The sequence below is a fragment of the Xenopus laevis genome, chromosome 5S (genome assembly GCF_017654675.1).
Source record: "Xenopus laevis strain J_2021 chromosome 5S, Xenopus_laevis_v10.1, whole genome shotgun sequence".
In the NCBI taxonomy this organism is placed as follows: domain Eukaryota; kingdom Metazoa; phylum Chordata; class Amphibia; order Anura; family Pipidae; genus Xenopus; species Xenopus laevis.
In genome coordinates, this window is record NC_054380.1 from 56944390 (window position 1) to 56968852 (window position 24463).

Here is a 24463-nt window from a genome sequence, read left to right on the forward strand (position 1 = left end):
CAAATCTATAGAAAAATCAGAACGACTCTAGATGTGGATTATTCTAATAAAGATTTTACAAAATGGAAAATGATAATCCCATGAATACAATAAATCTACAAACTATAATGGAACACCCCAGGAGTCATTACCTCAGCAGACTGTTAACAAGCCAACTACCGCACCCATAAAATAATAATCTTCTAGTAAGCTACCCTTATTAATAAACTGATAAAGTTGTCTACACGGTTTTCTCTTGTAAATAGAGATACTACTGTACTCTGTACTGTAGAAATGTTACTTATCACTTATGATTTTACAACTACCTGATTATACTTGATTTTGTTATTTTATTTCATTTGTTACATGTCAACACATGTGTAAAGCATAAAGAAATAAAAACATTATGGAAAAAAATATATATATTGCATATGTACAGGACATAAGTACAAATAAAACAGATCCAATTGTATGCATTTTTTATACACAAAGTCCTTTGTGTGCATTGTAAAATCGCAAATATGCATCTGGCTTTCCTATGTGGGCACATTTAAATGATACAATGTACTATGTGTTGTCTATCGATGTATATGCCTTTCTGTACATTAATTGTTACATGAATAATGTGATACATCTGGTTCCCTGCACTATATACAATATTCAATATTGAATGTTCCACTCTATGAAGTGTATTCATTATTGTATTATTTGGGGTATTTACCTATATAATAGACTACCTATAGATATGCATTTTTACTGTGATGTGTCTTGGTGTTATTGCTTTTTCCCTGTATTTGGTATTATTTGTTTTGTATTAACCTATATAAGGTGCACTGTTTCTTTAAGAGTCTTTTAGGTGTTGTTTTCACTCTGTTTTCCTATTGGTTATACCTTTAAATACCTACCTTTCACTGTACACACCCAGCCTATAATTAAGTGCTTTTCTTTCTTTTCACTTTATTTATGAAGACTTTGTGCATTCCTTGAGAGCCTTTTTGTTGTTCTGAGGCTTTGGTGCACTAGGATCACTTGTTGTTTGGTGAGTTTTGGATAAACTTGTTTATGCCTTTTATATGTTTGTATGCATCATAAAATCTGACACAAATTATAGGTATGGGATCTGTTATCTGGAATACTGTGTTTTTCTGAATAAGGTATAAGGTTTTTCTGAATAAGGTATTTCTATAATTGGGATCTTCATATCTAAAGTCTGCGAAAAAAAATAATTTTAACATTTTACATAAACCCAATAGGATTATTTTGCCTCCACTAATGATTACTTATATATTATTTGTTTCAAGTACAATGTTCTCTTTTATTATTACATCGAAACAGGAAATAATTTAGAATGTTTTGATTATAATGGAAAGCATGGGCGATAGGTTTCCTGTACTTCAGAGCTTTACAGATCCCATACTGGGAGTGATATCCAGTGATGATTATAAAGTGTTAGGTGTAAACAGAAAAAGGCAGTATTCTCATTGGAGGAGAAGCCAGAGAGGGAATGATGTACAATTTAGACCTCCCACTTAAATAGAAGGATGCCCACCCTTTTATTATTTGCAACAATGCTTTAATTGCATATTCTTCTGAGCTTGGATTGTCAAGTTGTCACTGAAAGAATAAAGATCTTTTCTACAGTTGTAGTTAAAGCCATTGCTATTGTACTGTTATGGGCATAGTGCATATAAAATGTTTAGAAGTGTCCTATCAAACTAACATAAAGATGTAGCAGGGTCCTTTCATGAACTGGACAGCAACGTTTTCTTTCATGTGAAATTCTTCAGCATCAGTGCTCAAAGAGACGATTTAACTATGGCAGCTAGAGTCCAAAGGTGCTTCACCAATGCTCTGTCAATGCTAATGTCAACACAAAGTATATCACATCAGGGTGGGAATTCCCTAGAAAGTTTTTGTAGTGCCTTCAAATGATTGATAAATAATACTCACCATGAAAGAACCTTGTGAAACAAGTATTCACTCAGCACTTACTTTTTCCACATGCAACTTTTATTCACATTATTAACATTTATTTATATAGCGCCAGCATATTTTGCAGCGCTGTAAAGTAGATGTGTTTATACAACTAAATCACATTAAATTACATACATAGAACATATGGAGTTACATACATCACAACCAATATCGTTACAAAAGGTGAGGAAGGCCCTGTGCAAAAGAGTTTACAATCTAAAGTGAAGGGAATAAGTCACAAGGTGTGGGAGTAGGCCAGATCAGAATTAAGTGAGTGAGAGATGTAGTACTGTATGTGGTATTGCATTTGGTAGGTAAGCAGAGAGAGGGTAGGCTTCTCTAAAGAAGTGCATTTTAAGAGATCTTTTGAAAGCAGAAAGGTTGGGAGAAAGTGGGACAGACCATGGGAGAGAATTCCAGAGGAGGGGTGCAGCCCTTGCAAAGTCTTGAATGCGAGTATGTGAGGAGCTAATGTTGAGTAGCAGGTCAGTAGAGGAGCGTAGTAAGCGGTTGGGTGAGTAAATAGAGATGAGTTCAGAGATGTAGGGTGGGGCAGGTATGAAGTGCTTTAAATGTCTTTGCTTGGTGGAATCTAGAGCATTTGCATTCCCCTAATATAGATAGAGAGGCCACAGAAGCATTGAAAGGGTTTCTGTGAGCAAGAAAGGAATCTGCCAGTACAGTTGCAGACACTGCAGAGTGGGTACAGTGATACTGGAGATAATTTTAGGCAAATAAAAATGTTTGTATTTTTGCCTGAAAGCAAAGCTCAACTTAAAATAATATTGCATTCTTAGAAATATTACAGTCCATAGTGTAACTACAGCCCTACAAGCAAAGTTGCAAAGTCAGGCCCCATTCTGCTGCTCCCAGACAGCCTAGTTATACCCCTGTGTTCTGCCCCACTGCCATAGCAGATTGCTGGCCCCAATCCACCCCATCCCTCTCTCTTGACATCAATGCCAGGTAATTGTTACCAGGAAAGTTGTCAAACATTCAGACTTACAGCCATGAACATGTCCCCACAAACTATAGTCAACTTGTCCTTATGCAAATGCATACACTAACACTTTTTCCCCTTTAATAGCTAAAGAAAGTATTATTTTGAATTTATTTTATATATTTTATATATTGTAGTTCACCCACACATCTGGAGCCCACACTGACAGTGGCACGAGTGAGAATTTAGCAGTGTCGGACTGGCCCACCAGGACACCTGGAAAAGTCCCGGTAGGCCCAGGTGTCAGTAGGCCCTCATGCTGCTAAACATTTGGCCTGTTTCCCTATTTCTATGAGAACAAAGAGGCTAAATCGATGAAATAATAGATTATAGTATGTAAAGAAAGAGGGACTAGGAGAATAAAGGATGAGTGAAGAGAAATAGAAAATAGTAATAGAGTGTGGGCCCATGGTCTAAGATGAATTGGTGGGCCCCTGGTGAATTGTTTTTGGGTCCAACACTGGAATTTAGGCAGGGGGGGCATCAGGGCATCTCTGGATCCTTTGCTACTTCTGATTTTCCTCGCTCCCTAACCTGGCTGAGAACAAGGGATGAGAGAGTCAAGAGGGTCACATTACATGTCAATTTGAAACAGACAGGGAAGAAGGGAGGGGGTTGGATATCACGGTCAGATTTTTCTTTTGCAGCTGCAACTTGCGCCCAACCAAAGCCAATATAAATAACTGCAACTACGACCACAACGTGACCCCTAGTATTAGTGGGCCCTGAGCGAATGCCTCTTTTTTTAAGCAGTCCTGAGCCAGTCAGTTTGCATGTCTGAATTACACCAATTAATAAAGACAGAAGTAATGTTTCTCCCCTGCATATTTCCAGCACATTTTGCACCAGAGCTCTGTACCCATCTATGCTGCCTGTTATTTAAGTGAAGGAAAATGCATGTGACTCTATTTACTTCACGCAAGAAGCCAACACTTACTAACACTCATGGCCAGGACAAGGGCCGGCACCTCTATCCAACATGCCTCCAGTCCCCTGGGCTCCATGAAACGCCGAGGGTGGGGGATGTGTCACTTCCTTTTCCAAATTCCACGGAGAGGGGAACTCTTGGTATTTCTATTGCTGACGTTGCACGACACCACACAAAAATGCAGACCCCTCACTCCCTTCCGTCTCAGCTAGAAAAGGGTTAAACATGACTGGGGGCGGGGCTACACTGCCAACGAGGCTTCTGCTTAGCGCCGTTCTCTTAAATTGCGCTCTTCTATGTAACCCCCTTTTCTTTGCTGGGGGATGTTGGGAATTGTAGTTTCACAAGGACCTGTGGCGTCTCTTAGATTAGCATAAGTTTTAGTTACGGCTCTGAATCCGAGCATGAACCTCTGCCTCCTAGAGGCGGTACCGAGAGGCCAGGGATGACTCCAAATCGCAAGGGATCGCAAGTACATCCCAGAAGGTGAACTGTGGGTCGCTGTGATTTCACTGGACTTGGCTCAGAGACCCCGGTGAGTAGATGGAGGACTCTTTACTTTCCATATCGAGTGGATGACATTCATTCGTGCCTGGGGTACAAGAGTAGTAATTGCAGTGTGGGGTTCAAGACCACTTTAATGAGGGGGCAAAGGAGCATTTGCCCAACGCCCACTGTGGTTGCATCTTATTTATATTGTTTTTTTTTGTTTGGGGCAAGTTCTCAGCTGCAGAAGGAAAGTCTGGCCGTGACAGCCCACTCATACCCCTCCTTCTCCCCTGTCTGCTTCAAATCTACGTGTTACGTCTAACGAGACCCTCTTGACTCTCACTCCTTGTTCTCAGCCAGGTTAGGGACCGAGGAGAAACAGAAGTAGAAAAGGATCCAAATGCCATGATGGCTCTCCTGCCTCATTTCTCACTCACTCCAGCCCTTGTGCCACTGTTTCTCTTCATTCTGTCTTCATGCAGGAGTTGGGTGTCAGATATTCATTGACAGTTAAGCTGGCCATAGACGCACAGATCCTATTGTACCAATATAGGATTCGTACGATTTTCTGATCATGTGTGGAGAGTGCCGACATCTTTTGTCCGAAGGACCCGACCGATCCCACAGAGCCCATTGCGCATCGTTATCGGATCGTTCGGCCATATGGCCGAATGTTCAGATTACCCCCGATATATCCATGCTTGTTAATGGCATATTGGCGAAAGATCCGCTCGTTTGGCGATGTCGCCAAAAAAAGCGGATGTTTGCGTCTGTGGCCACTTTTAGATCCAATATATCTTATAGGGGGCTTCTTTTGCCTACAAGATGTGTTAGAGCTCACTCTAATAAAATCACCAGACATCATGTCTCTCTACATGCAGGATTTGTGCAAAAGGCAGTTATTTTGTTAGATTGTGTTTGTACTGGAATCAGTTATTTGAATGAGCTCTGCTAGGACGCTAAGCCCCCCTATATATTGCATATAACTGTCAGTGACTATCTGACACCCAACTCCTGCATGAAGACATAATGAAGAGAAACAAATGCTGAGAGAGGAATAGTGAACATAAATTTAATTATTTCAAAAATGATGCTGAATATTTAAAATTGTTTTTATAAAGTTTTTTTATTTCTGTTTGATGAAGCTTATATTAAATTTTCATTTTCATGATAGTTCCCCTTTAAAGGGCACTTGTTGGGCAAAAATATTATCCCCAACCAAAGGTGCAGACTAATTGAGCCTGCACTCCAGTTGGGGGTAACAGTAGTATTTTTAATAGCCCCCGCCAGCACTAGGACACTCACACTGGGAGTCAGAGCTGTCAGTTAGAGTTCATGCACAAATGTGCTTCTGACATCACTTGCATGTGCATAATGAGCAAATGAGCACGTTGCAGCATTCACTCATCATGCGCATAAATGTGACCCAAAATGTCCGCTTGTACGGGGAGCTCCTTCACTTGTGGTTGGCCTAGCACTGGCGGGGGGCAATTTAAAAAAAAACAAAAAAAAACTTTTAACCCTAGCGAGAGTACTCTATTAGCCCACGCCTTTGGTTTGGGATAATATTTTTGCCCAACAGGTGCCCTTTAATGAGTCAAAAGTCAAAATTACCTGCAGTGATATTAAAAGTTAAGGCACATGGTATGTTTCCTCTGTGTGTATATATATATATAGATAGATAGATAGATAGATAGATAGATATAGAGATAGAGATAGATAGATAGATATATAGATATATAGATATATAGATATATAGATATATATAGATATATATATATTATCTGTATGCATATGAAAGGAACAATACAGCAGAAAAATTAAAGTTTTGAAGTAATTAAACTATAATGTACTGTTGCCCTGCACTGGTGAAACTAATAATGTTTGTGAAGCAAATACACCATTGTATATATAAATGAGCTGTTGTGTAGCAATAGAGTTAAATGGCACGGGTTAAATAGCAGGTAATCGTTACAATGGGTTTAGTTCTTACACAGAAATCTGACTCTACAGAACTTATCTGGTAAATAACCTGCCTGCATTAAAACATAGTGCTGTTGGTCTGGGAAGTGGATGTTGTTGCTGATGCAGCAGAGGCTGTGTAAGCTGCATGAATAGCTCAGAGAGATTGAGGTTCACCCTGGCTGCGGCAGGACACCCTAGTCCACCTAGCTGAGGTAGGAAGACTACCTATTGGATCCCCTGCCCCAAGAATGACTGTATACTGCTAGGAGAGTGCCAGGATATTATCAGGTACTGTTAATCTGTGAATAAATTAAACATGGTACAAAGAGATTTATGTGTTTTTAACCTGTGGATGCGTGTTAAGGGAACTCTGCCCGGCTAATGTATGTACAGTTAAATAAACAGTAACACCAAAAATGTAAAGTGTTTTAAAGGAATGACAATATAGTGCACTCTTATGCTGCACTGGTACAGCTGTTGTTTTGCTTCAGAAACTCTATTATAGTTTATATAAACAAGCTGCTGTGTAGCCATGGGGGTAGCCATTCAAAGCTGAAAAAAGGCACGGGATACACAGATAAGTTCTGTAGTATACAATGGGATTCCTCAGAACTTATCTGTTATCTACTGTCTAATCCTGTGTTTGAATTGCTGCCCCCATGGCTACACAGTAGTTTTTTTTATACAAACTATAGTTGTGTTTCTGAAGCAAGCACAACAATTTTACCAGTGGCAGGCAACCGTACATTATATTGTCATTCCTTTAAAATACTTTCATTTTCTGGTGTTACTGTTTCTTTAATTTGGGGATACCACATGGGGGGTGCTGTACTTTGTACTTGGAAATTGTTTGATGTAATTGGGCTGTTCACCTGTGGATTGTTGCAACTGCTGTCTGCTTGTTATTACATCCTCAAAGCCTCTTCTTTATCGTAAAGGGATTCTGGGGTCCGTTTACTAAAGTGCGGTAAATCTGACTTTAAGTTTCCGCATGTTATCGCTGAGAATATTTTTACGCCAGAATATTCGCAGCGACTAAGTTTACTAAACAGCGATACGCTCAGAAGTCATTGCGATCACTTGCGGTAACTACGTTAAGGAACCAGCTTACGTTAGCGGTAATTTTAGCGAGTTGCGAATTTTCTGGCGAAAAATTACGTTTTTGCGAATATTTATGCTATAAAATAGTCTTGTTTTATGGCGGTTATTATGGCAATTTTTACTGTGACATTTATGGCCAGAAATGCATCTTCAAAACTCATAAACTTTATTGACTGATGATTATACCATCCAACAACATCACCAGAGTAACACCAATCAAACATGTCTGCATCACATAAACCCTTCTGCCAATAGAATCATAGGAACAAGAAATGATACCAGTCAATCTCTTTGCTTCATAGAAATGCACAGTTTAATGTAGCCAATCACAATGAAACCAAAAAAGTGTAGAGGCTGACGAATCCTTGGACTGTGATGCCGCTGCCAATAATACGACTCTGAGTTGAAACTGCTGCTGTTACACAGATAGAAGCAGAAGCCAAAACATCCTGTCAGCAATAGCTACAGATCTCTCTCCTGTCAGCAAAGAATGATGGGTAAAAAAAAACAGTATTATGGGATATTTCCTGCCCCTTGAGAATTTTCTGGCGAAAAAAATACTTTTACGCCACTACATAGGTGGCGGTAAAAGTTTGCGAATATTCTGGCGTTAATTTTGTCTTTAGCACATTTCGCTATTTAGTAAACCATGCGTTAATGTGTACATAGCATTATTTTCAGCGAATGCGATAACTGGCGAACAATTATTCTTGCGCAAGAAAATTCGCAAATTTATATTTACCGCAGGTTAGTAAACTGGCGATAACATATTTGGCGAAAAATTCTGTCTATATATCGTGCGAATATTTTTAACGCACTTTAGTAAACGGACCCCTCTGTCATGATTTTTATGATTTTTTTAATGATTTTTTTTCCAACAGGCTATTGTTTCTCCTACTCAATGTAACTGAATGAGTCGCAGTGAGACATGGATTTTTACTATTGATGGCTGTTCTTATATCTACTAGGGATATCTGTCATTTGGTTACCTTCTCACTGTTCTGCTGATGGGCTGCTGGGGGGGAGAGGGTGATATCACTCCAACTTGCAGTACAGCAGTAAAGTGTGACTGAAGTTTAAAAGAGCACAAGTCACATGACTGGGGGCAGCTGGGAAAATTACAAATCTGTGTAGCCCCATGTGAGATGTCAAAATTAAATCTGTTTGCTCTTTTGAAAAACGTATGTCAATTAAGACGTCTTCTGAAGCAGCACTATCAACTGATACATTTTGAAAAAAACATGTTTTACCATGACGGTATCCCTTTCAAGATGCTATAAGTCCCCTGCTTGAACCCCAATAATAAATTGTAGCATGTCCCTGCTTTGAGCCAGTTCCAAGATGTTGCACTTTGTGTGATACCAGACATCTTTCTATGTACAGGTATAATGCGTCGGATCTGGGGTTTTCTGGGTAACGGATCTTTCTGTAATATGGATCTTCAAACCTTAAGTCTATTAGAAAATCATTTAAACAATAAATAAACCCAATAGACTGTTTTTTTTTCTCCAATAAAGATTGATTATATCTTAGATTGGATCAAGTGCAAGGTACTGTTTTATTATTACAGAAAAAAAGGAAATCTTTTTTAATATATTTCAATTATTTGGAGAAAATGGAGTGTATATATGGGTGAAGAGAGGGAGTAGCAGTGGGAAATATAACCTCTGATCTGGGAATGTGGCTTTGAATTGACAGGTATAGCTGGGAAAGATTTTGCCTGAGGTAGCAGTGAACAATATAAACCTCTAACATGGGAATTTTGCTCGGGGCAGTTGTAGTAGGATGAGATGTTGCCTGAAGTGTTAGTGGTAATAATAGGAATAGGAATGTGATTGTAAACAGGTATAGTAGGGAGAGATTGTGCCTATAGTAACAGTGGGCATAATAACATCCAAGATGGGAATGTGGCTGTGGGATTGCAGGTATAGTTGGATAACATGTTTCCTTAAGTAGCAGTGGAGAATATAACAATTTTTATACTCGCAACTATTTGGTCCAAAAGCATTAAAGTCAATGGGCGCCCGAATAATTTCGAAGCACGCCAATATTTTTTGTTACGCAGATTTTTTGCCTGCGAATTGTTGCCACAGTTTCACGATTTAATTTGCTTGCGGTGAAATGCTGTTCATTTGTGTCTGGTGAATTTATTCGCCCATCACTACTAATTTCAAGCTTTTAAAGACTGTTTGGCAGTCAGCAAAGACAGGTGTTTTCTTGCCTGCAGTCTTTTATATAAAACTGTATAAGAATATCTATCCCCTGTTGCCGGGTTTCTGTTTTTTAAGGGAAGAAATTCCTCTCAAAACAGGAGCCAAACTGTAATGCTGAATGAGTTGTATTTTAGTATGCTGTGATCTTTAAACCCCTGATTTCTTGCTTTGAGGAGTATAGGGTAGCATTGTTAAAATCTTCATCTTGCATAAGTTGAACTAGACTTTTCCATATTTATTGCTTAGCCTATCAAATTAAAGGCCTTAAAGTTCAAGTTAATCCTGTTTTTAAAGGACAATGGAACCCTAATTCATGGGGGGGGGTACCAATATGTCGGCCACTTACCACTGGATTAAATAACACATTTTTCCCCCTTGGCTGAAGCTCCTCTTTTTAAAGAAAAAAACACCATCCTGGTAAAACTCTCTATAGCAGTGCCACACCATATTGATTTTCCCGGGCATGCTTAAACTTGGCCTCGTACCTGTACAGTATACTAACACGTGAAGAGGTACTGTCCTGCGCGGGTCCAACTGGAAGGACGCGTGCCTTAGCCGGACTTGCTGACCCCTAACCCGATCTGCACCCACAATCCAAACCACATCCCCCTACCCAGAGCTGCTACCCAACCTGGAACCTATGCAGTTAAACTTATCTTCCAACCCAAAACCAGAAGTGACGTCACCATAGACAGGAAGGGACATACCTCAAGTGGTGGTTCAGGAAAGGTACAAAAGGGAGGGTGAGAGGGACCAGTCCGCATCTTTGCCTGGTTACCCGTGGACTTCCCCACATGGTCAGGGAATCAGGGTTTTTTTTGCCCGAAACCTGACTGCTTTGTGGGTATTCCGCAGTACTATACTATACTGCTTAGGCTCAAGTCTGAGTCTATGCAAGGGGCAAATCACTAACAAATTATTACTTACCAGTAAATTGGGGTTGGATGGGTATTAATAGGAGCACCTAAATAAGGGGAAAACTCCCAGTTAATTTGGGTTTTTTGGTCCTTTAAAAACCTGCAAACAGGCGATTACTTTTTAGCAGCTGCCACACAAAAGCCACCCACAAGCAAATTTGTCAATGATAATCTTTTGGAATTATGCAAAATCTTTTTGCATATGCAGAAAGCATTAGACAATACCTTATTTTATGCAACAGTTACATTTTAAATGACCAAATATTAATATAACAGATTATACATAAGTATACATCCCATTCAAGCCAGTATTAATTAGATGCAGTTTCAGCCTTGGCTCTGCGTGTATAGGTCTCTATGAGCTTTGCTCAACTGGATACCACAATTTTTTACTCATTCATCTTTACAAAATTGCTTAGGTTGCAATTATGAGTGAACAGTTGTTTTCAACTTGAGCCACAACTTTATTGGATTTTTGGACTATTTAAATTTCGGTCTCTAATTCACACTGTTGCCTAATTGCAAGGGCATTTTCACAGTGTCGGACTGGGGCACTGGGGGCCCACCAGAGAAACTGATCTGAAGGGCCCCCCAATTTACTCACGAAAGCCGACAAGGTAAAATAAACAAAATGCATAACAAAGTGAACATTTTTTTTATTTGTATACTATTAAATAACATTAAATTGCCACTATTAAATAACCTTATTAATAAGTATAATTTTTAATCACCTATAAAAAAACACACAAACCAGTATACCTGCATAATAAACCAGCAATGTAAGCTCGGGATAGACAGAAAAACGATAATATATAGTATAGTATTTCTTACTTAATTAATTGTTACACCTGCAGTGATATTGGGGTTAATTATCATTAGGTAAAGTGTCTATTTCCCTTCCCCTGTGGGATTAGCTTGCCCTTTAACCAAAATAACACCTAAATGGCACGATCTGTGTTTCCAGATTTTGTACTTGCAGACATTTACAGGTATTGCTTGCGTAGTAAATAGTTGTTGCCCCTTGTTTTTAAGCACTGTTAGCATCCATCGGTTTCTAAAAAGATGTGCTCAACATCATGTAAAAAACCTTTAATAAATAAATTTAAAAGAGAAAATTGCACTCACATAAATATGCTTGCAATTAGCGGATAAAAGTCAGTCCATGGGTATATCCAGCTCCAATATGTTTGCTCCGCTGGCGGAGGACTGATGGGAATGTAATAGGGACCTTAGATTGTAAGCTCACTTGTCAAGGACTGATGGGATTGTGATAGGGATCTTATATTGTAAAATCACTAGGACAGGAACTGATATAATTGTGATAGGGACCTTATAGTGTAAGCTCACTGGGCAAGAACTGATGGAAATGTGAAATATATATATAAAAATAGAGAGAGGGGTACACAGTTTATTCACATCAGTACACCATCAGCTTTATGAATCACATTTCATCAACTTGTAATTGATTAAAAATTAATGTTACACTCAATCAATAAAAAAAGTAAAAATTCAGTGCATATTTAATTTTTAATTCATTGTAAGCACTTGAGTCCCACCCCAGTCCCAGTAAAAATGGATTATGGAAATGGATAATAACAGAAAGTGGGTAAGCAAACTTAAAGGGGCAAACAAATGGTTAAATGTAAAATGAAATTAAAGGGGTGGTTAGCCTTTAATTTAACTTTTAGTATGTTATAGAATGGCTCATTCTAAGCAACATTTCAATTGGCCTTCATTATTTGTTTTCTATAGTTTTTAATAATTTGCCTTCTTCTGACTTTTTCCATCTTACAAATGGGGGTCACTGACCCAATCTAAAAAACAAATGCTCTGTAAGGCTACACATGTATTGTTTTTGCTACTTTTTTTATTACTCATCTTTCTATTCAGGCCTCTCCTATTCCTATTCCAGTCTCTTATTCAAATGAGTGCATGGTTGCTAGGGGAATTTGGACCCTAGCAACCAAGTGGCTGAAATTGCAAACTGGAGAGCTGCTGAATAAAATGCTAAATAACACAAAAAACAAAAATAATAAAAAATGAAAACCAATTGCAAATTGTCTCAGAATATCACTCTACATCACACCAACAATTAACTCAAACATGACTATAGGGGTACTTAAGCCCTACATTCACTGGCAGCTTGGTTCCTCCTCGACACCCCAGACAGGCAAATTCCATCACTGACTCTGCTGCCCCATCCTCCCCCATATTCTCTCTCCCCCCCAGATTGTTTGCTCACCAGAAAAGTACTGTATTCAAGCTGGTCTCTAGCTAGAGGAGAAGCCAAGAACGTAGCAATAGGCTGCAGAGAACAAACGATGCCATGAGGGCACAGGCAGCAGGTCAATCGCAACCCAGGAACCACACCAGTACGCCCTCCCTGACGCGCTCTTTCTCTCTGATTCCCCCACCACGTGAGGGCGCAGGCACAGGCAAGTGACGTCATCAGGGCTCAAATCAGAAAATAGGCGCACAGCTGAAGCGCAGCCACCAGGTGGAGAAGAGGCAGGAGGCGGGCCATAGCTGCGTGATACAAGCTCACGAGCTGAGCACCAGCAGCAATATAGATTATATAGTAGTGAGCGCTGTCGTCTAGTGGCCACAGGGGCCCACAAGGACTGGGGCCCACCGGGATTTTTCCCGGTGTCCCGGTGGGCCAGTCCGACGCTGCCCACAAGGACTGGGGCCCACCGGGATTTTTCCCGGTGTCCCGGTGGGCCAGTCCGACGCTGCATTTTCATCATACTAAAAGTTTAGTTAAAGATGCTGAAATTGAATAGGTTATTATTATTGAATCCTGTTCAGTGTTCACTCTAAGGTAGTAGATTTTAGATTACACTACCCTTAAGGTCCAACCTTTGGCCAGGTTTCCCTTGAGCTTTTGGTCAGGCCCAACTTTAGCTGCAGAAATGAACAGCCGTGTTTCACATACAGGATTGCACTTCAAGTAGTAAGACCCTTCATGCACCACGCATTATGTAACTGTAATTTGCCTACAATTACCAAATTACTTACTGTTGTAGTTTGCCAGACTCTCTGGCCTTAACGGTGCATACATGTGAGACATATCACATAAAGCTTGCTATTTTTAGGATAGTATTTTAGGTGTGTAAGATGTTAGCAGTTGTGGGAAGTGACTAGGATCACAAAATTCTGTTAAAAAACCGCATGTGTAACTTTGGCCTAGTATTTGTTTTCTGTTCTGTCCTTTTTGGATGTCATTTTGCACAACATTGAAATTGACACTGGTGCATAGTGAGCCCAGTTTACTCGCTATTTAGTCTTCCACAATAGATTGCAGTTCTGGTCTAGTTTACATATAGTAAATATGTAGCACAGACTAAGGGGCTGTGTGCTCTGTAATGTATTTTACTTCTACAGCAGGAATCTGAGGTGCATTCCAGCTAAGTTTACATTAGATGTCAGTTAGATCAATTAGCCAGGCCCGGTTGCTTGGAGTCAATACAAACAAATCAATAAAAGTAATGTTAATGGGAGTGGGAAGTGTGACGGAGTGACAATAAATAGAGACCAGAACAGGTTTATTTACTCAGTTATGCTGAGCACTTGCTTAGCTTGTTGCATTTTGTTTACCTGGCGCCTGGCGACTAATCGCCTCTTCTGCGTGGTGACAATCTCCCCGAACTGCCTTCAGTCTGCTTGAATGAAGAATCGACTGCGCCTAATACACTCGCAGCGCTACGATTTCCGACGTCGCCCGAAGTTTGGCAACTTCAGGTGACTTCGGAAATCGAAGCGCCATGAGTGCATTAGCGCAGGCGATTCTTTATTCCAGCAGATGGAAGGCAGTTCGGGGAGATTGTCGCCACGCAGAAAAGGCGATTAGTCGCCAGGCAATTAAATCTCCCCCAATCTGCCTGTCATAAATATGTTTTTTAAGTCTACAACGTTCAGCAACTCTGTTTCAGATATTATTCTTCTTTTCTGCATTGGAAATTCTCAATTTCTGTATGCTTTTGATACTTTCCTAAATGGCTGGCTGCTGAAGGTCAGTGGGGATAGATTGCTTCTTGAACTGTAGTACTCAAGAAGACTCTCTGTGCAAGAAGCCTATGCAGTGAAATTATAAAGGAGTACCTCTCTGTAGTTGGTACACATTATATGCCATGAATGCTTACTTTTGTTTTAAAGGTAATGGTAGCCAGAACGATTTCTAGCACTTGCCCCTCCCATTCAAAAATATGGGATATTGCTGCCAAGAGCCAGGTCTGAAAAAGTAACACTGCACATTTTACCCTAAGGCTTGTATGCATAGCATGTTATATGCAAAGTGTGGGTTCCAGACAGTGGAGTTTTTACCATAAGGCAAGTTGACTGCATTTTAACAGGTAAAAAAAGGGGGTTCTAATATATTTCTCCCATTGAATACAAGTTTTTTCATAGTTGAGTGTTCCTCTTAGGAACAAACTGTATTGGCCTAGGGAAATATCAAATCAAGTGCGAAGTTGCCATCTTACACTAGATTCAGGCGTCCCTGGCTTGGGTTTGTTCGTATGCAGTATGCAGTAGAATAAAATGCATGCACTAGTGTCAATCAGCACTAGGGAAAGGTACGAAAAATGGCAGCAGTGCATTTTTTTCCTAAAAGCCTTGAGAAAACAAAGTTGCCTCCCCATGGTAAATAAACCTTTCTTGTCTTTGAAGAGCCAAATTTCCATTTCTTAAAAAGTGTGGAGAACACAATTGCGAACAAAATAAAGCTAAAATAATAAATACTTTAATTGTGTGAAAACAGCATTTCCTCCTTTTAATTAATGATCTTTGTTAAAAAAGAATAGCATTTTTAGACAACAATTTTTTTTAAATTAAACAGCCATGAACCCCTCTCATAATTGTTGTTTAAGATCATTATCATAGTTGGTTTGGTGAGCTTAAATAATGCAAGGCTACATTTTCATTCTGCACCATGAGTGCTTTCTTTTTTTTCCATATACAATATGGGGCAGATTTACTAAAGAGCGAAGTGGCTAACACTAGCGACTTTTCGCCAGCATTGCCACCCGGAGGGACATCGCCAATTTAATAGCAGGCACAAATTCGCTAGTGAAACAGACTGTTGTTAGCGGTCATTTGTACTCTTATCGCCAGGCGACTTTTCTCTAAAATGTGGATTTTACTGAACCTCTTTCGCCAGGATTGCCTTTGCCACATCAGACCAGGCAAAGTGCTGTAAAGCAGCTAGATCACTTACATCATATCCTGTGAGCTGAAAATGCATCAAAGTTCAAAAAAACGCTGGCGTCTTTTCCTTTTATCAGCGTGATTGCCTGCAAAAGTCCTAACAAACTTTTTTGGGGAACTGTTTTTTTCCAGACATTTCCTAAGATATGGAACATTCATTTTACAGTGGGCTCATGTGTATGGCATTATATTAACTCTCTTGACTGGACATGTGTAAAATAAACCAGTAACTTAAACTATTTGCAGCAACATTTATAATAAAGACGTCCATACAACTTATGCACCCATCTTATGCAAATTGACCTAAGCGCAAGATTACTAGCGAAGTTTCGCTAGGCACAAATGAATGCTAGTGCATCTTCACTATGATATCCTCACACAGCCGAAGTAACGTTAGCGAAAAGTCACCAGCGTTCAACGCCAGGGACAAAACTTTGCATTTTAGTGAATTTGTGTATTTGTAGTGTATTTGCGCCTGGCAAAATGGTGCCATGGGTGCGAAGCTGGTGAAAATTCGCCCGTTGAATATGCCCCTATATATTTTTTTTTTCCTGTCTGGGTTAACACAGGCCATACCATCCTTTTGAGGAAAGGCAGGGAATTCCTGACATTCTCAGAGGGGAAAGGTTATAGAAAACATTATAACAGCCCCTCTGCATAAATTATATACAGTAAATCTCTTTTTTTTGAAATTTAAAAAAATATATTTTGTCTGATCAGTGATACATTTTTGTATTGCATTAAGTTCAGTCATTCTAGTGTATGAGGATTAAAATACATAGTGGTTTAGGTCTTTTCAGTTGACATAATTTGTGAATATATATATTTTTTTGTAGATTTTAAACTATGATGTATTTTTAAGTTTTCAGAAACTGGAGCAGCATTCTGTTTTCATATGAATGTTTCAGAGCATAAAGAAACCACAGATGTTTACGTTTAAGAATTTGTTCCTTTTTTCCTCTTTGGAAAATTCTCACCTGAAACACCATATGAAATGTTTTTTTTCCTCTCTGAGGTCTCTCTCAGGTCCTTTACTTCAGAGAACGTAATATACTAAAAGCACTCTAAGGGTTCTGATTTGTAGGGTTTCTAATTTCATCAATCATTTCACTGCTATTTAGCTATTTGGCACTATAAGTGAAAAAAGAGGTCATTGATCATTTAGGCATGTTTATGCTGATAGGCCAAAACTAAGCATGAGATAATTTTTGTTTAATGTTCATATGTAAACAGAAAACAGTCATAATGTTCTTGTATAAAGGCAATTTACAAGTTTATAACTGAACATGGAATTTATGTCCAAATGGTATTTGTTTATGAGGTCCAATAAACACTATAACTATAGAAAACACATACCTAAAAATGTCAGCACTTTTCTTAACACGCTTTATGGATTTTGCAGGTACATGGTTAATAAATCATTGCAAATGGCCTATCTCCGTTATCATTTACCCTTATATAACGTAGTTTCATAATAGTCAAAGTTGAAAATAAAACACATTCATTATGTTCAACCTTGTTTCTCTACTTCTAGGTCAGTGTTTCTTAATTTCGGTCAGATGAAGGTAAAGAAAACCCATATATAGCTGTCAACTGTTGCTATAATTAACAAAAATTTTAGTTTTGGTGGATTTTGTATGTTTTCCTGTATATTTATTGTACAACATTACAGACTATGTTGGCATTTTATAAATACATGATAATAATTATACCTATAAAGTGCCAACATATTCCGTAGTGCTGTACAATAAATGAGTGTATACACTGAGCATACATGATTACATACAAAAACAACCAATAGAAGAGGTAAAAAAGAGAACTGTCAAATTACAGATATTACTAATAATATTGCTGTACTTGTATACATTTTTTATAGTGAAACTTACAATATAAGATTTAAGTAATGAATATATATAGATTAGGGCATAATACAATTTACTGTTCTTTTTTTTTACCTTTAAAATTGTGTGTTCTTTTTCTAATCTCTTTCTGCTTGTTTTTCCACCAGGCTGTATCAAAGATGGTCTGGCAGAGCAAGTGGCCTGGAGATCTAATGTCACAATGAGGACTCACACTCGGGGAGCCCCTAGTGTATTTTTCATACATCTGCTTTGTTACATTGTGGTTTACGGCACAGAAAAGGACATTAATACACAAATACCATTCCTCAATGGAAAATATGATGGCTATCCCATGCTGTACTTCTCAAAGGGCAACATGGAAGGACTCCGAGCCCAGGCAGCAAGCAGCCATCGGCACATTTCGGCAAGAATTAATGAGGCAGTTCATGTAATGCTGACCAACCCTAGTGAGTACCTTCCCCCGTGGGATCCAAAGGAGTTTTCTGCTCGATGGAATGAAATTTATGGCAACAACCTTGGTGCACTGGCGATGTTCTGCGTCCTGAATCCAGATAACACTGAAGCACTTGGTCTGGCCAGAGAATATATGGAAAGGATGGCAGCTCAGCCTAGTTGGTAGATTTTGTTTGTCTTTTGTTAACTTCGCTTCTGTCATGTCTGTAATATACTTTTCAGTAGATGTAAAATTAATATTTGTAGCATGAACACATTGGTAGTTTACCTTATTTTATATTATTACTCACAATCATTAATAGAAACTGTGTGAAACTTAGAAATTGCTTCTGATTGTACACCCAGTTGCACACCTTTGGATGTGGTTTGGCCAGGCATTCATGGTGCTCTCTCTGTTGCTTTATTAACCAACTTAAATACACTGTAAAGGTATTTAAATAAGTTGCCAGCGTGGATCTGTCATAATATAGGTAGTTATCTATTTACAGTATGTAGTTATCCAAAAACAGTGAAAAGCTTGAATCCACTATTCTAAATTATAGGTTCACAAACTCTAGTTCTGAATAGGGGGAGGTGTGAATAGGGGGAGTCTTTATATCTTTAATGTCTTTATGCTTTAAGTTTAGTTCTGAAGAGACTGAGTGAGGATGCTCTCCGAAGGAGTTTGGGAATAGCATTCCAAATGTAAGGAGAAGCAAGACAGAAGCATTTAAGTTGAGAAACAGCTGATGTAGTGGGGTGAAACCAGGTGATTGCTTTGAGAGGAGAGGAGATATAGTTAGGTGCATATGAATGAAGTGGTTTGAAGGTTATGAGGAAGAGTTTGTAATTCTTTGTTTTATGGGAAGCCATGATAAGGACTTCAGCAGGGGAAGGGCCTGTTCCCTTTTGGATGAGAGGAGGGGAATTCTGGCAGCAGTATTTAATACAGACTGTAGAGGGGGGATGGGAGTTAGGGAGGCCAGTTAGTAGAAGATTAGAGTCGTCTAGTTGGGATAGGATAAGAGCATGCATGAGCATCTTGGCTGTAGCAGGTGAAAGAAAGGAATGGATTTTGGCAATATAGCGTAAGAAAAAGTGACAAGTTTTGACAGTGGTGTTAATATGATCAGAGAAAGATAGAATGGAGTCAAAGATTACCCCCAGACAGTGTGCTGAATAGACAGGGTTAATGAGCATGCCATCAATAGAGATAGTAAATGGGGGAGTAGGACCAGGCTTAGATGGAAAGATTATTAGTTCAGTTTTTTTAGGTTGAGTTTGAGGTGGTGCTAGTTCATACAGTTGGAGATCACTAGGAGGCAGTTTTAAGGGATGGATAAATATATTTGGGTATCATCACCAAACAGATGATAATTAAAACCAAATGAGTGGATGAGATCTCCCAAAGACAGAGTGTTCAGCGAGAACAATAACGGACCTTGCGGCACCCCTACATTAAGTGGTACTGGAGATAAAGTTTCATTATCATAGGACACAGTGAACGAAAGGTTAGAGAGGTAAGAAGAGAGCCAAGATGCAGCCTGGTCACAGATGCCAAGCGAATACAGAATTTGTATCGGGAGAGAGTGGTCAACCATATCAAATGCAGATGATGGGTCAAGGAAGATAAGGATAGTGAAGTGACCTTTGGCAACCTCAAGATTGCATTGGGTCCATTAGATTATGGGTGTGTAGCAAATGACCGGTGAAAATGTATCTCCTTCACCGTTGAAAAATAACATCACTGCTATTGCTGAATAACATAGTTCTTTGCAGATCTGTGTGTAGAAGTAAGGAGAGTCTAACTAGGAAGGGGCCCAAAGAGCTTTGTGGGGGCCTTAATTAGTACTTAATGATTTGTTCTCATACCAAGATGCTCTTTTTCTTGCATTTACCTCTAAAATTGCAGTTGGTGAAGTGCAATTTGGAGCACAATTGGCATGTTTCCACACAATGCTGCATTTTTTTTCAGAATGAGATGCCATGAGGTTGCAAGAGGACATTGCACCTGATGCAATAGCACTGTGCCAACGCAGTTGTGTCCAATTTGGTAAAATTAACACATCTACACATGCATTTTGTTGCAAATCAGATGCAGTTGTGCAGAAATCCACTTGGTGGACCGGTGTTCTGCATGCAAGTGACATCTGTGCCTGATTCTTTAGTCCCAAGTATGCTGCGTCACTTTCTGCTGGGCACCCTAGAACTACCGCCTGGTCAGGAGGTGGTAGTAGCTTTGGGGTTCCCCTGCATCAATAGGTGCAATTTGGAATTGAAGTCAGGAAATGCTGAGCAGCTCTGAGCACAACCATATGGAAGTGCAAAGAGCCGATTTTGAGACAAATTTAAAGTTAACATTTAAAATGGGTCAGATTTGTGAAAGTGTGAATTTAGAACTCACCACAAAAAAACTCACTCATTTTCTATTCATTCCTATGGGATTTTTAACAGCATACTGTATTTATCAAATGGTGAACTCCATTGTTAAATACAATTCTAGAAATCCCATAGGAATGAATAGAAAGTGAGTTTTTTTTGTGGTGAGTTCTAAATTCACAATGTGATAAATCTGCCCCTAATTAATTAATGCAGTTTTAACGGACAACTCATTATGGAGGAAAGTATGGAGCAATTAATAAGGAAAGTAAGCTTCTAAAGCTGCAATAAAATACCGAGTCAAGAACTTTCTCAGGCTTTAAAGTTTTCAGCTTTGCTTGGATGCTTGAAGTATAGTAAAATTATTATGCAAGAATGGAATAATTTATACAGAATTGTTATTCAGAATTATGGGAAGGCTATCTCCCAAAAAGTCCATTCTGAAAATCTTCATACTATTCTCTGTGAAAGTTTACTATAGTTTAATTAGAGGAATCCCTAGAGGATCGCTTTCAGAAATTTAATGAGCATTAATATTTATTTTAGCTTAGTTAATTCATCTTAAATTTACATATGCACTATTGCAAACCAACTCAGATGTATGATACATTCACACTATATGAAGTTACATTTAGCAGGCACAATGGTAATTGTCTCAATCCACAGAAAGCCAAGGAGGCAAATTACTCAGTTTATGATTGGAATTCTATTAGATAGCTAGAAAGGCCTGGCTCTTGGGTACATTGCAGTTTATCTCGTGTGTGTGTCTTTGCCCTTGGCTGCAAAAGCACATTACATGGCATCTGAAGAGCATGTCTGCTAACTTGTTTTAATAATGACCACTTCTTCAAGTCATTCCATAGTAAATACATTTTTGGATACTGTTTAATCAAGTAGATAGATGTGTTCAGTTCCTTGTAACTTCCAGGAGCTGATTAATGGGTCGGGGACAGCCATTAACATGGATATTAATAGGTCATTTCATAAAGACTTGCTTCTAAATACTGGAGCCAAATGAATAACAAGTCGAATAACATTTTTTATATCCCAGTTTAAAAAAAAAAAGCATATTTTTTTTTTTGCTATATCGGATGATTTTGCCTCATATGGAAGTTGGGATGGGCTATATAGAGTTCTAAAAATGTTTTGTCAGAGGGCATTAACTTCTGACTAAGTTTTTGCTATTCAAATGAGAATATTTGATTTGTTTGGTACTTTTTATTCCCTATTGATATGGAGCAAAGTTTTTAAACCGGTTTGAAATTCTGATTGGCCAGTGTATGGTGATCAGCTGTAGATGTGGCCTCATGATCTAGATGTTTGGAGTTTTATTTTTTATAGAATATATTTTTGACCAGATTACTGAATATGTGAGCAAACTTTTTGCAGATACTTTTGTTCAGCCAACATGCCCAGGTGGCTTGTGGCCAGCTTTTTTTAGCGCAGTTAGTTTGTTCCAAGTACACAAAGCATTTATTAGAAAGACAAGTGACCACTCTTTGGCTACACTTTAGCACCTTAGTTGCTAACTATTCTGGCTGTACAAAAATAAAAGCAAAGGTCTAAGTTTCGAAATGTCCTTATCCCAGAGATTTTCCTAACCCATTAAGTATAATAGTATAAAACACAATTTGGCATCATCTGTTTTCAGTGGTTGTTAAATTTAAACCACCCATACCTGCTGAACCTTTCCCTCTCTGTTTAATAAATTAGGCTTAACTGTCCTGTAATATATTTTGATTGGCCCTTAATTTACGTTGTCAAAGCTGCAATCTTCTATTTTCTCTTAATTAAGTGACATTATGGTGGTTACCATCTTCTTCCTGAAATGAATCACAGGGACAGAAATACTGTACAGTGTGGTCACAAGAATCCTCTGTATGTTATGTATCTTTTTTTAGTAAGGAACCCCTGACAATAAATGAGATGTGTGTCATGTGCATCATAGAGCTACACAAAGCTTCTGGTCAGCCGTTGTTCCCCCCTGTAAAACATTTTGGTTTGGTTTGGTTTGGTTTTTTGTTTCAGTCAAAAATACACAGAACTGCACAATAACTTTACGAACCTCATCTTTGTGTGTAGTAGTTGGTTTGAACAGGTTAAACGTAAAATGTAAACATATGCTTTATTTTACAGGTTAGTGAAAGATGCTCCTTGGGATGAAGTTCCCTTGGCACACTCCCTGGTTGGCTTTGCTACTGCTTATGACTTTCTATACAACTCATTTAGCAAGCAACAGAAGGTGAGGTTTCTAGAGGTAATCGCCAATGCCTCAGCAAATATGTATGAAACCTCCTTCAGGAGAGGATGGGGCTTTCAGTACATTCACAACCATCAGCCCACAAATTGTGTGGCCCTGCTAACTGGAAGTTTGGTGATGATGAATCAAGGTACGTACCTCTGCAGTAACTGCAGTATAGGTTATTAAAACAATTTACTAGCTGTCTATGCATGACATGGATAAATACACTTTAATTAGAAGAACTTCATTAACAGAATATAGGCTAATATAACCCCTGATGGTGGAAGGTAGATCTCTGCTGAGCCTGTTACCTCTACCTGCACTTCAGGAATGTTATTTCCCATAGATAAATATACAGTAGGAAGCAGTAACCAATGGAGAAGGGCATTTTAACTGCCTGTTTTTTTTCCTGATGGTAGCAGTCAAGACATCACTTTAGACATTAGTTCAAATGATGTTAATATAGAGACTTTAATAATACACTGTTTAATAACAAGAATCTCAAATATTCCATAATACTGTGTCTTGCTATATTACATAGCAAGCATTCAGTGACTGCAAGTTGTCTGAATAAAATAAAACCTCTGGTGTGGGAAACTTTTTTTTGTACGTTAGGTGCCACTTTCTCTTTTTGTATATTTGATATACAGTACATACTCTATGGCCAAAAGTGACTGGTCACTTTATCAGCTTAATAGACCAATGCATTACTTTAACCCTATTATAACATAACTCTCTGTATAGATATGATGGAAATCTGCAGTGCTCTAAATGCCAGTGTACTACAGCAGCCATTACAATCTGGACAGCCCCATGTTGGCCATTGCCAAGTATAGTGTTTACGGAATGTGTTTCTTAACTGTATAACTGACTTTATCTTAGGTTACCTGCAAGAGGCCTATTTTTGGACAAAGCAAGTGCTGACAATCATGGAGAAGTCTATGGTTCTATTATATGACGTGACAGATGGCTCTCTCTATGAGGGAGTGGCTTATGGTAGCTACACCACCAGATCCCTCTTTCAGTACATGTTCCTTGTTCAGAGGCATTTCAACATTAATCACTTCAGCCATCCTTGGCTAAAAGAGCACTTTGCATTTATGTACAGAACCATACTACCAGGTAAGACATACACTTTATGCTCGCATTTAATTCTATTTATGACTGAGAGTAATAAAAAGCAGAGATTCAGAGGAAAATAACATATGGCTCATAAGGTTTTCATGGACTATAGGTTATAATATAAAGCTATGCCACTAGGTTTAAATACAAAGCCAGGGCATTCCCTCTGCTTTGTAAAATGACAAGACTGTCTCCTCACTATAAAATGTGATTATAAAAACATTTCACCGTGGTTACACTTACAAAAGCTACACATTCCTCTCGAAACCAAAACACTCATCTTCAATTATGTTAGTTGAAAAATGCCTTAAAACAATGAAGAAGGGGTTGATTTGGTTGGAGACTGGAACCTCGTATTGTCCAGCCATTCAAGCTCTTGCTTTTGTCACACTAAAGCTTCCAACATCCCGACAACAGACATGAGGCCTTATTTATTAGAAAAAGTTTTCAGGGGAAAAAGCAAAAAAAGAAACATGCAGACAAAATGTGAGCTATACAGTATATATCTTTAATATTACCTTATTTAAAGAGATACTGACACCAGAAATTAAACCATTTTTTACATCTATCATAGTATTGGCTTTGTTTGCTACTTGTAATTTTGCCATAAAGTATTTGCTCAAAGCTTTTACATAACCCATCTTACTCCCCGTGC

At 38.7% G+C, this 24463-nt stretch overlaps 1 protein-coding gene across 4 annotated transcripts in view; it reads left to right on the forward strand.

Moving 5' to 3' along the window:
* The first annotated feature begins 944 nt into the window (after positions 1-944).
* Positions 945-24463, forward strand: part of dse.S (dermatan sulfate epimerase S homeolog) — a 31633-nt gene continuing 8114 nt past the window's right edge. The window contains exons 1-4 of one of the 4 annotated variants that reach the window (XM_018265382.2): positions 945-1018; positions 17780-18248; positions 22581-22834; positions 23569-23808. In XM_018265382.2, the coding sequence (XP_018120871.1) occupies positions 17833-18248; positions 22581-22834; positions 23569-23808 (910 nt within the window). In that variant the 5' untranslated portion in view covers positions 945-1018; positions 17780-17832. Of the gene's footprint in view, positions 1019-3354; positions 4417-17779; positions 18249-22580; positions 22835-23568; positions 23809-24463 lie in introns of those variants that run through there. The other 3 variants (XM_018265383.2, XM_018265386.2, XM_041564595.1) reach the window with 3 other exon arrangements.